General features: G+C 37.1%; 1 protein-coding gene across 10 annotated transcripts in view; it reads right to left on the reverse strand.

Moving 5' to 3' along the window:
- Positions 1-12,854, reverse strand: part of LOC136864291 (proteoglycan 4) — a 975,577-nt gene that overhangs the window by 38,456 nt on the left and 924,267 nt on the right. For all 10 annotated transcript variants that reach the window (XM_067141070.2, XM_067141075.2, XM_067141072.2 and 7 more), the window contains one exon: positions 8,306-8,422. In XM_067141070.2, coding sequence (XP_066997171.1) covers positions 8,306-8,422 — 117 coding nt within the window. The remainder of the gene's footprint in view (positions 1-8,305; positions 8,423-12,854) is intronic.

The following is a 12,854-nucleotide window of genomic DNA, read 5'->3' on the forward strand; positions in this document are numbered from 1 at the left end:
ATGCGCTCAGAGAGTCGGCCGCCCCAGGGCATTTCACCATAACATGCAACAGTTTGCCGCGTTGTGAGAGTATGTCATTGTTATTTCTGGAGATTGCGTAGGTGTGTCAACCAGTGGTTATAAATACGAGGACCAGCGCCTTATAGCGTCAGTCTACGGGAAGGAGAGGCCTCAGTCGGTCATAAGTCATTACTTAAACCAAATACAGTAGAGACAATACACGACACTGAGCGAGATATCGAGGGACAGCTATTGGAGCTCACTCTAGCGGATAGACCTGAACGGTACTGATTCTGTCATAAGAGCACGTGTATTTTGTGTGAAGTTTTTGGTGTTATTTATGCGTTTTCAGTGAGTTGACATAATTAAATTGTAGTGTGTGTCATTCCTTGATATCTCCTCTCAACATGAGGGGAAAGGTATGTGCTGTGTTTGGCTGCAGTAATTACGAAGTAGAGAAAAATGCGCGGTCGTTCTCCAGGTTCCCTCGTGACAAGAACATGCAAGTAATATTGTGTTTGCATATATATTCTTCCAGTGACAGAGATTTATATAGTACTTCATAATCTTCTGACCTGTTCGACCCATGTTTTAACGGGCTTAAAATATAATATGCATATTTTATTGTATAGTGCAGCAGTTAACCTTCAATACCGATGTGTTGTTGTAGGTGTGATCTGTGGGTTTTGAAATGTCACAGAAGCGATTTGGATAAAGTATACAAGAAAGAAGGGACGTTACGCTTGTATAAGAATTATAAGATCTGTTCAGATCATTTCCAGGCCAGCGACATTAAAAATCCTCGACTATACAGCCAAGGGTATGTTACATTTTTACTCTAATTGTACGTAAATATTCCTCAAAGCATCACTATCCACAACATTTTCAAACTTTTCTTTCTTTTATCCCTCTGCTCAGATTAAAGCCGGGATTTTATAGATTTTCTTTCTGTTAGTAGGCTTCATGTTAAGGGGAAAATTGTCCAGCTATTAAATGTTAATTCATTGCATCATATGTGTAAGGAATGTGCCGATATTTTTATTGACAAATGTCTTAATGTGATGATACAATGTTTTTAAATGAGGAAAAAAGACAAATCCAACCGTAAGATTTCAGGCAGGTATGCTAAAGCTAAGAAAGTAATGCATAAATGAAAGATCAAGCCATTTCACAGCAGTCAATTTCACACCTTGTTTATATGTCTAATTTCAGTCTTTGAATAATAACCTTTTAAATAATTCTTCATTCATTTATCCAGAATTGCTTTAGCAACTTCGAAGTTAATATCTCAATACCACTTTCTTTCTAGACGTAATTTATTTATCCATTTCCGTATATACATTTCCATTGATATTTGAATTTAGCGCGATTTGTTCAGGTCAAGTCACTAGGAGCGCCACCGACGAATTGTCTCCCATTTTAGCAAGGCGAAATCCGTAAATGTCGTGTATTGTCTCTACTGTATTTGCTTAAACGGAAGCAGTACAGTGAAGAAGTCTACTAGATGAAGAGACCTCAGTCGGTCAGTCAACAAGTGTGAACGAGAGATGGAGAAGACTCAGTGAGCCATTAATTATTGGTCATTGAGAGAGTGAGGCCAAAAGTTAGTTGGTCACTTAGTTGAAGACACGGACGCAAGGCTTGCCATGGAGTCAGAGAGGGATACCATATTGACTTACAAAGAAGTCAGATGATATGGAGAAGAAGCAGTCACAAGGATGTATCACCAAGTTAGGCGTGACACATCTACAGTAAACACCAGATCAAAGGATTACGTCGTAATTACACTCAAAGTGTTGAAGGTACAGTCAAGTGAATCAGTGAGGGAAATATTTCGTATAAATTGTTAAATGTCCGGTCAAGAAGAATTCAAATTCATGCCTAGTTTCTTTCAGTTGCAATGTCATAATTTCATATTCTCATCTGTTTTATCGCAACAAGGCTCACTATTTTTTTATATATTATTTAAAGAATATATATTGTTCTATCAAATGAATTCATAGTTTTATTTCATTGACAGTAAAATATCTTAACCTCAAAATTAATGGGGAAACCGAACGCCAATCTCCTTTTCCCATAACTCATATGGTATGTTGTCAAAAGTAAGCTTATTACCCCACACCCTAGAGATAGTCAAGAGTCTCATTCTATTATTGCTGCACTGAGTGGCAGCTGGCGCCCTTCAAATAAAGTATGTGTAAGTAAGCAGGTAACAAGTAAGTGTGAGTACAATGTCCGACGAGTGTGTATTTTACTTAATGAATGTTAATTTTCAGATTTTTTATGTTAAATGCAGATATTCAGATTTTTCAAAATAAATGCAGATTTATATGTTTCAAAAGTAAGTAAGAGAGTCAGGAAAATAACAATGTGTCGACGCAACGTGGGACTCGAATAAATTCAGAATTTGTTCTGAATGACAGCATATCATAGGTTCATTTTGGGAAGAGTATGCGCATTTAAGCCAACGGAAATTATTGCCGGTAAATGTCAGGAGTGTAAGTTTATGATATATATTTGTATTTTGGGGATATGTCAAGGGGTTTGAAGAGGGAAATTAATTTGAGATCGCGTACTATTACTAGTGAACCAAAGATGGACAAGTAAGACAATAACAAGTCATGTGACGACGAGGTCATTGCTTCTGCGGACATCCAAGGTGAAATTCAGAGTAGGGAGCAGGTGAATACGATGGAAGCTTGTGAGGTAATTCAGCAAAGTGCAGAAATTGAGAAGCACACTGAAACTCAAAAGGAAATCGCGGGGGGAATGAACCAAATTTTTTTTAATTTGCTGATGGCCAGAATGACCGAGCTCAGTGAAAAAAGTAATGAAAATTGTAATAAACAGATTAACTCTCTAAGTAGTAAAATGGAACAAATAATTAATAGTAACGAAAATAGTAAGAAAGAGATAAGTAATAAAATGGAAGAAAAGATTGATACTAGTAATGAAAATAATAATAAATAAATGGAAGAAGTGATTGGTAGCTGTAGCAGAATGGAAGAAATGATTAATAGAAGTATCGAAAATAGGAATAGACAGATGGAAGAATTAGTTCCCAGTTATAAAGAAAATTTTAATGTGACCATTAGTAAAATAGATTCTAAGATATTAGAGATAAATAATCAAACATCTAAGTCAGAATATAAGTTAGAAAGTAAGTTAGATGAAGAGTGTGTTGAAATTGAAGGCGAAATGAAGTCGAGTCGGAGCGATTTTCATACTCAAATTAAGCATGGTAAAGGAACTGGTACAGAGAATATCGTAGAATTAAGTGATAAAAGTTCTAGTAATGGGGAAGAAATTCATGACGTAGTCGAGAAAAGATTGGACAAGAGTTACAATGTAGTTGGGGAAGAGATGGGGGAACAGATTAGTAGAAATGAACAAATTGAAAGCAAACTTGTGGAGGTCACTGAACTACGGAACGAACAGGAAACGCTATCACAGCAGGTGAGAGAGAGAGAGAGAGGAAGAATTGCAGGAAGACGTGAGAATAGTGGAAGAGAATTTTGAGAGAGCAGCGGAAGAAGAAGAAGAAGAAGTTGTAAACGGCCAGGAAGTGATACGGCAGGAAGGTAGAGGTGAGACGGCGGGAGAAATTTTAGTAGCGAGTGGTTTGTTCAGTAGGGATTGTGATTTAACCAAGTTTTCTGGAAAACAGTTTAATCCTATACAGTTTGTGAAAATAGTTGAGAAAAGATTTGCAAGTAAGTTGAGGAATAATACTGAATGGGAATACGTACTGGAAATCTTGTCGAATGTTTTTGTCGGTGAAAGCAGAATATGGTTTCGAGTATACTGGAATAATATGTCTAATTTAGGAGAGTTTAAAGTGTTCATTGATAGGCTTTGGGAGGAATGTGTGCAAGGGCGCGCGCGAGAGAGAGAGCGCATGATGTCTGGGGAAAGTAGTATTGTAGAGAGAGGGGGAAAATGTTAGCCGTGTATCAGAGGAGAGGGGGTGATCATGATGAGCAGAGGATTAATAGTTGTATCGATAGTGAGAGGAGTCAGAGGAGTAACCAGAGAGAATTGGAAGATGGGAGGCGTATGGATTTGAGTTATGAGAGGGAGGGTCAGAAGAGTAATCAGAGAGAATCGGAAGATGGGAGGCGTACGAGTTTGAGTTATCAGAGAGACTATGATAGTCTGAATATGAATGTTATCCAGGTGTCGTTATCGAGTCAGAGTATTTCAGATTCACAGGGAATCGGGTAAATTAAGTGAACAGTCCAAAGATAGAAGATGAACTGGTATTTAGTATAAGTAGTTATGTAGTGAAAGTAGATTTAAGAGTACAGTGTGATTGTGACCTAAGTAATGTTAAGTGAGATATTTAAGTAATGACGTAGTCATAGGTAATGAAGTAATTAATGGTAATAGTAAATTAGACGTAAGAAGTGTTCTGTTAAGTGATGTAAGTACTTATAATACCGAGAATATACTGTAAGTAAGTAAGTAAGTAAGTAGTGAGGTAGTATCTCCGATGATGGAAATTGTGATATGAAGAAGGTAAGGGAAGGTTCTATTAGATATTATAACAGCCGTTGGGTAAGTCACAGAAAGTAAATAAAATGATAGCGGTACCAATCATAATTGAAGATAATTGTTAGTTTCAGCCACGCCTTGTTGTACCAAAACTTGTGTATTCAGTTGTTTTAGGGGCTGACTTGGTTGCAAATTTTGGAAGTAGAATAGACTTTAATTTAGGTAGTGTGTGTTTGTTCTGGGATAAAACTAGCAAAGAAGTACGTGTTAATTATGATGGTCTGAGGTAAGTGTTTGGGTAACGTGTGTTCTTTGAAAGATATGAGAGGTAAGTGAAGTTGTTCCTAGTGAGAGGAAATATTAAGGTGTGTTACGTGTCTGTACGACCAGTATCTGAGGGATCGTCAGTATGAGGCAGTGACGTGAGGTAATTTGAGTAAATTACAGGAGGAGTAATTGTGTTCGATGTTAGGTAAGCATCGAGATGTATTTAGTGGTAAGTGAGGAAGAACACGTATATGAACATGAATTTGTAGTAAATGACCATTGATCTTTTGTGGGAGGTAAGTACCCCATTCAACTTAAATATGCTAGTGAAGTCTAAGAACAAATAAACATTATGCTGGATTACGGAATAATTGAACCATCTTGTAGCCATGGTATTGATCCTTTAATTATTGTTGCCAAAGAGGATGTGATCTATTGAGATATGTAAGTCAATGAGGGCAAAACTGATTCAGTTTGAGTGACAGAGTGCTACTCAGAGTTCCATTTCATCATCTACAGAGGCGGGAAATATGTTGAAGTTATTCTTTTGTATCAGGGGTATTTCACTATTGTGAACCGTATCGGGAAGTGTGCATATTCCTTAAAAGATCAGGAAGGGGATATTCTCGGTATTTATAGTATTATATATGTATAGAAGTACTTCACGTGAGATTTGTTGAGATAAGATTAAGATGATTAATTTTTGTGAGAAACTGGCAAAATAACATCTGCGAGTTGCGTGTGAACCAAGTGTCGTATTGGTGTAATGGAAGAATAAGTGCTACATTGTCATGTGTTGTGTGGCAAAAGGCGGAGAACAAGACATTGAACAGTTAACTGCGATAACAATATGCGAGAAAAGTTCTCATATAAGTGAATTTTCACAAAATATTTTGATATGTTAAAAAAAAGGAGAAGAATGTTGTATATTGATTGAAAATTATCTGTGTGTGTTAAATTAAGGGCTATGCTCTTGTGTATTGTATGAGAGTGGGAGACTGGACAGTTATCTGCGATGACAATGTGCGAGAAAAATTCTCATACCTTTGATATTTTATAAAATGTAAGGATGTTGAAAAAGAAAATTATTGTTGTATACTCATTTAAAGTGTTTATATGTGTCAGTGTTATATTTATATTATGTTGTTCATAAATCAATCGATTCTTTGTTCTTCGATTTATTTATGAGGGAGGCGAATTGTAACGGTTCAAATCCCGTTACAAGATGATATCTGTATTTTTATTATTGAATGATTTTATCTGTATTTTATTATTATTATGATTATTATTATTATTATTATTATTATTATTATTATTATTATGTTATCTGTGATATTGTTACTATTATTGTAATGATCAGTCTTATTCAATTCGATTTTGCAATGCCTGTTGCTTGCAGGATTGTACTTAGATGTATGCATATATACGTATGTGTAGAATAACACTCAATACCTGTACAGTGAGAATTGTTGTATATATCACAGATTGGATGTGACGTTGGTACATTGTGCAATATTGCTGGCGATTCTGCCAAGTCATTGCCACGTCATGGCTACGTCATCGTATTTATTTAGCAATGCGCTCAGAGAGTCGGCCGCCCCAGGGCATTTCACCATTACATGCAACAGTTTGCCGCGTTGTGGGAGTATGTCATTGTTATTTCTGGAGATTGCGTAGGTGTGTCAACCAGTGGTTATAAACACGAGGACCAGCGCCTTATAGCGTCAGTCTACGGGAAGGAGAGGCCTCAGTCGGTCATAAGTCATTACTTAAACGGAAGCAGTACAGTGAAGAAGTCTACTAGATGAAGAGACCTCAGTCGGTCAGTCAACAAGTGTGAACGAGAGATGGAGAAGACTCAGTGAGCCATTAATTATTGGTCATTGAGAGAGTGAGGCCAAAAGTTAGTTGGTCACTTAGTTGAAGACACGGACGCAAGGCTTGCCATGGAGTCAGAGAGGGATACCATATTGACTTACAAAGAAGTCAGATGATATGGAGAAGAAGCAGTCACAAGGATGTATCACCAAGTTAGGCGTGACACATCTACAGTAAACACCAGATCAAAGGATTACGTCGTAATTACACTCAAAGTGTTGAAGGTACAGTCAAGTGAATCAGTGAGGGAAATATTTCGTATAAATTGTTAAATGTCCGGTCAAGAAGAATTCAAATTCATGCCTAGTTTCTTTCAGTTGCAATGTCATAATTTCATATTCTCATCTGTTTTATCGCAACAAGGCTCACTATTTTTTATATATTATTTAAAGAATATATATTGTTCTATCAAATGAATATATAGTTTTATTTCATTGACAGTAAAATATCTTAACCTCAAAATTAATGGGGAAACCGAACGCCAATCTCCTTTTCCCATAACTCATATGGTATGTTGTCAAAAGTAAGCTTATTACCCCACACCCTAGAGATAGTCAAGAGTCTCATTCTATTATTGCTGCACTGAGTGGCAGCTGGCGCCCTTCAAATAAAGTATGTGTAAGTAAGCAGGTAACAAGTAAGTGTGAGTACAAGGTCCGACGAGTGTGTATTTTATTTAATGAATGTTAATTTTCAGATTTTCCATTTTAAATGTAGATATTTCATATTTTTCAAGTTAAATGCAGTTTAATAATATTTGTAAAAGTAGTCAGCGACTTAGGAAAGTCTCAGAGGACACAGAGCTAGTTACAAATAGATGATTGTGGAGGTGCTCAGTAAATTCACAGAGGATTGCAGACTGAATGCTGAAAGGCATAGCAGTCTATAAAGAAGATGTATATATAATAATTGTAATTATAAAACAGAGGTGATGATATTCATTTTTGTGTTTCAATTTCATCCCTAACAGAGGGTGTAGTTTGTCTGTAATTATTAAAATAATTACCAGTACTTATAATTACACTTATGAAACAGTCCGCCTCCGTAGCGTAACGGTTAGTGTTATTAGCTACCGTCCTCGGGGGCCGGGTTCGATTCCCGGTACTGCCAGTAATTTAAAAACTGGCAGGAGGGCTGGTACGTGGTTGAAGTGGTACATGCACCTCACCTCCAGTGGGGGTGTGCCTGAAAAGAGCTTCACCACCTCAGGATGAGGACATGAGTTTACATTTTTTACTTATGAAACAGAAGTGATCAGTACCCATTTTTGTGTCTCGTTTCCCCTTCCTAAAGGGAATGTGATTTTGCTTTATTATTATTATTATTATTATTATTATTATTATTATTATTATTATTATTATTAGTATTAATGACACTACATGAGCCTGCTTAATTATATCAGAGACCAGCTTTTGTCCTTTATCTGTGTTTTCCTATGATTGCATTTAGTGTATAAAAACAGTTGGAAGAGAATAAGATTGACATTCCAACATAGCCATGTAGTCGCCAACATAAACTCTACCTGCTCACTGCTATACTTTATCTTTAATCTCTGAACCTGTCATTGTTGCATCATGTCTACTGAACTTTCATACTTGCATAGTAGGCGTTCTGGTTGCATTTGAGCTTGCTATAACTGGTGTAGACCACAGGTTTGAAGAGTTACCTGAAGAATGTTGAGTCTGCTCAGGTAACTGAGGAGGAGCTGACTGTGGTGCAGGCGGAGGGACGGCAGGTGGGGTCCACGCCTTCACCTCACTATGTGGCCGGTTCATAAGCTCTCCTGAAATAAACCAATCATGATAAGGTTTGGTTGAAGATGGAAGAGAACACATTCTGTACAAGCATATTGACTAGCATTGCCTTGAATTAATAGCACTACACAATTTGATGATTCATTCCTAAGATAAAGAATTAAAATTTACTGCACTTAACTCCTGAAATTATACAAGCCTACTAAAAAATATACTTGAAGCTAAAAAGTAAAAGAAAATAATTATTAATGTTAAGAAACAAAGCACAAGAACCTCAGGGGAGACAATGAAATCTGAGAGATATATTTGAGAAGCAAATGCTCGCAGATGTGTTCTTATTCGACCTTCCTGTTGTTCCATAATCTATATATAAAATAATATGTCCTGACTGACTGACTGACTGACTGACTGACTGACTGACTGACTGACTGACTGACTGACTGATTCATCATCACCAAGCCAAAACTACTTGACATAAAGAAATGAAATTTTGAGGATACATTTATATTACAATGTAGGTACTCACTAAGGGAGGATATTGGATATTCTGTTGCTAAGGGGGTGAATTTTAAAAATATGTGTATCTATATCTCAAAAACTTAACACTTTAAAGACGTGAAAATTGGTATTTGGAACCTTCTTTAAAAATAAGGAAACACGTATTTTTTTGTTTTCAGAAAATCCTCCTATGGGGAGCGGGGTGTGAAAAAGGAGATAAAGAAGTTGAATACCTTTTATGATGATACTTAAATCTCAAAAACTGAAGATGTTACAGTCATTTAAATTGGTATTTGGAATCTTCTTTAAAAATAAACACGTATTCTTTTGTTTTGGGAAAATCCAATTAAATGGGAGGGGGGAATGAATTGAAAAATGAGTTGAATTTTTTGTTTGAGGATACTTATATCTTGAAAACGAAGGCTGTTACGGACGAGAAAATTGGTATTTGGAATCTCTTTTAAAAATAAAAATACACGTATTTTGTGGCAGGGGTGGGAGGGGGTGGAATAAACTTAAGGGGATGTAAAAGGAGTTGAATTATCTTTAGAAGGATACAATTAAGAAGTGGACTTAAAACAATAGACCCCTAAGGGGTTTTTGACTGGAGGGGTGTTGAGGAAGGATGACAAAAATATGCATTTAAACCGTTTGAATTATGAAGTTAAAATTGCAAATGATATCCTAAGTGTTAAATAACGGAAGGTTTGAAACAAATTTAACCACTCGGAGAGTTAAATGGGGGTTATGATCCGAAAACAAATGTATTCATTCCTTCCTTAACGTATGAAGACAAAATTCCAAATAACGATACAGTGAAACCTCGGAATGCAAGTAACTTGGTCTACGAGTGTTTTGCAAGACGAGCAAAACTTTCAAATAAATTGTAACTTGATAAGCGAGCGAGGTTCCACAATACGAGCATCACGTGTGTCTAGGTTTTCCCTTCCCCTGTGCCTTTGTTGAATGGATGAACGAGGTCTTTGGTCCTGTGGTGAAGAAATAAACTTCAGAAAATAATCTGCTGCTCAAAGTCTTGCTGGTTATGGACAATGCTCCTGCTCATCCTACAGGCCTTAAGGCCTTGAGGATGACTTACTGGAGGAACTCAAGTTCGTTAAAGTTAAGTTCCTTCCTCCTAACACTACTCCACTACTCCAGCCTACGGATCAGCAAGTCATTTCGAACTTCAAAAAGCTATACACGAAAGCACTATTTCAGCGATGCTTCGAAGTGACCGAAGGAACAAACCTTACCCTCTGAGAGTTTGGGAGAAATCATTTCCCCACGATGAACTGCCTGAAGATCATCAATAAAGCCTGGGATGGAGTCACCAAGAGAACTCTCACTTCCCCTTGTGGAAAGCTGTGGCCTGACTGTGTTCTTGGACGTGACTTTGAGGGGATTGTTGGTGAAAATGAGCCGCCGGTTGTCGATGAAATGGTGTCCTTAGGGAAGACTATGGGGTTGGAGGTGAATGACGTGGATATTCGAGAACTGGTGGAAGAACATAGCCAGGAAATGTCCACCAACGAACTGATGGATGTGCATCGCGAATAACAGGAGGAGGTTATGGAGCAGATCTCACGCGGGGAAGAGGAGGAGGAAAAGTCAATGGAATCTCTCACTTCAACTGAGATTCGGGAGAAGTGCAAACTGTGGGAGACGGTGCAAAATTTTGTAGAAAAACACCACCCGAGTAAGGCAGTAGCAGTACGAGCGATGAATCAGTTCAATGACAATGCAATGTCCAATGTCACATTTTCATGAAATCATCAAAAAGAGAAAAAAGCAACAGTCATTGGACAGGTTCCTCGTTAAAGTTGCACGAAAAGGAAACAATCTCAGTGAGCCAACGGATAGCAGTGATTCCGTTCATGAAATTCGTGCTTCACAGTACCGGTAACACTTCTCATGTAATTTCTCGTCTCCCTCGCACCAACAATGATTCTATTGTAAGGTAACGTGCACTTTAATTTGTTTTATGTTATATTTTGTTTTAGAAATGGTATGCGAATAAATATTTTTGTGTTGGGGACGAATCATCCGCGTTTCAATTGTTTCTTATGGGAAAACTTGCTTTGATATACGAGCGCTTTGGATTACAAGCATGTTGCCGGAACGAATTATGCTTGCAATCCAAGGTTCCACTGTATATATTTTAAATCCTAGGTGTGAAATAGGAAACATTTTTTAACATTCCACCCGTAAAGTGTTAAATGAGGTTAGGTCCGTAAAGAAAATTATTCATCCGTCCAAAACCGCTTGACGTACAAAGTTGTAATTTTACGAGAAGGGTCTTCTTTTATGTCCTAGGTGTAAAATATCATATACTTAAATATATTTCTCCCCTAAGGGGTTTATGTGGTGGTTGGCACTCAAAAACACAATATCCATTCTTCCAAAACCGTTTCAGGCACGATCTTATTATTTTTTTTAATGAAGGGTTGTCTTCTATTCCCTAGATGTTAATAAATATTTAAAAACATTCACCCCTTAATAAAGTATTCATTCCTCCATTACTGTTCGACGTACAAAATCAAAATTTCATAGGTTGGTCGCTTTTACATCCTAGAAGTTAAATAAGATAGGGTTTAAAACATTCAAATTCTTCCGTATGGGTTTCAAATGAATGTTAGATCAGAAAATAAATAATCATTCCCCCAAAACAGTTTGACATATGAACTGAGGGGTATTTTACAGGCTCAGCTAACAGTGGACTCTTCAACTTTTAAACCTTTCAATAATAATTTTCAGTTTAAAACCGTAGCGAAGCACGGGTATCTTGCTAGTAAATAATGATTTAGAGTCAAAATATTACCTGCTAGTGTCAAGTCATTCATTGCTATAAACGAAGAGATCAGAACTGTTGAGGTAACAAGGAATCTTCTATAGCCTACTCTCCCTGACAAAACTGATGGTTTAAACAGAATGTACTGGAAATATTCATTTAAAACGTTACTTTACTGTCATTTTAATGTGGTAATGGTTTTTCTGATATTAATATTTTAAAGTTCAAGATAGCGACTACCGGTACTGTGTGAGAGTCTGTGATATCCGTGGTGGATAATGGTGTAAGATGCAGTAAAAAATGTGGCAAATGCAGAAGAGTAGTTAAAAATGGGATTCTGTGTCGTAAGTGTGATGAATGGTACCATTTTCGTTGTGCAAATATTGTAAATAGGTCTGATATTGAAGAAAGTGCGTGGCTGTGTCACGAGTGGAAACAAACTGATAGTGAGGTAGAACAACAAGAAAGAGAGACTTACGAATCTATGCTTAAGATTTTAGGAGTGCTACAAGAAGACTTATGTGCTCTGAAACTTGAAAATGAAAGCTTAAAGGACAGAATAAAGAAACTGGAAGATAAAGAAGACAGTGGAGAAGAAAGATCGCCGTGGACGGAAGTGACGCGTAGCCATTTTAGGCCTAATGTTAAACATATGGGAGAAACTACGTACAACTTAAAACCGGGAAAAAACTCTTTGCAGTGCCAAAATAGATTCCAGTCATTGCAACAAGTTCCAGAAGAAGACACATCAAGTTTTCCGAATAATTTTAAATCCAGTGGAGGTAACCTACAGAAGAAGAAAAACCAACCGGAAGTCAAGATCGCCAAAGATTCATCTCTACGCAGACAGTCAAGGGCGGGGTATGGCAGAAGGCATCAAGGATGAGTTGCATTATCCAGAAACTGAGGTTTTAGGACTAATAAAACCAGGTGCCAAAACTGAAGACGTCCTTTCAAGTTGTGATCCTGTGTTAGAGAAGGACAACTACGTGGTGATTGTGAGTGGTACAAATGACATTGCTGCAAATGAAGGTGAGGAACTAATTACGACCCTCAGACGTAAGATTTCGAAACTACCTGACTCAAAAGCAATTGTAGTTAATGTGCCACCCAGGTATGACCTTATAGAAGACTCGTGTGTGAACAAAACTGTACATGATGTAAATATAAAA

Source organism: Anabrus simplex, chromosome 2 (genome assembly GCF_040414725.1).
Source record: "Anabrus simplex isolate iqAnaSimp1 chromosome 2, ASM4041472v1, whole genome shotgun sequence".
Taxonomy (NCBI): domain Eukaryota; kingdom Metazoa; phylum Arthropoda; class Insecta; order Orthoptera; family Tettigoniidae; genus Anabrus; species Anabrus simplex.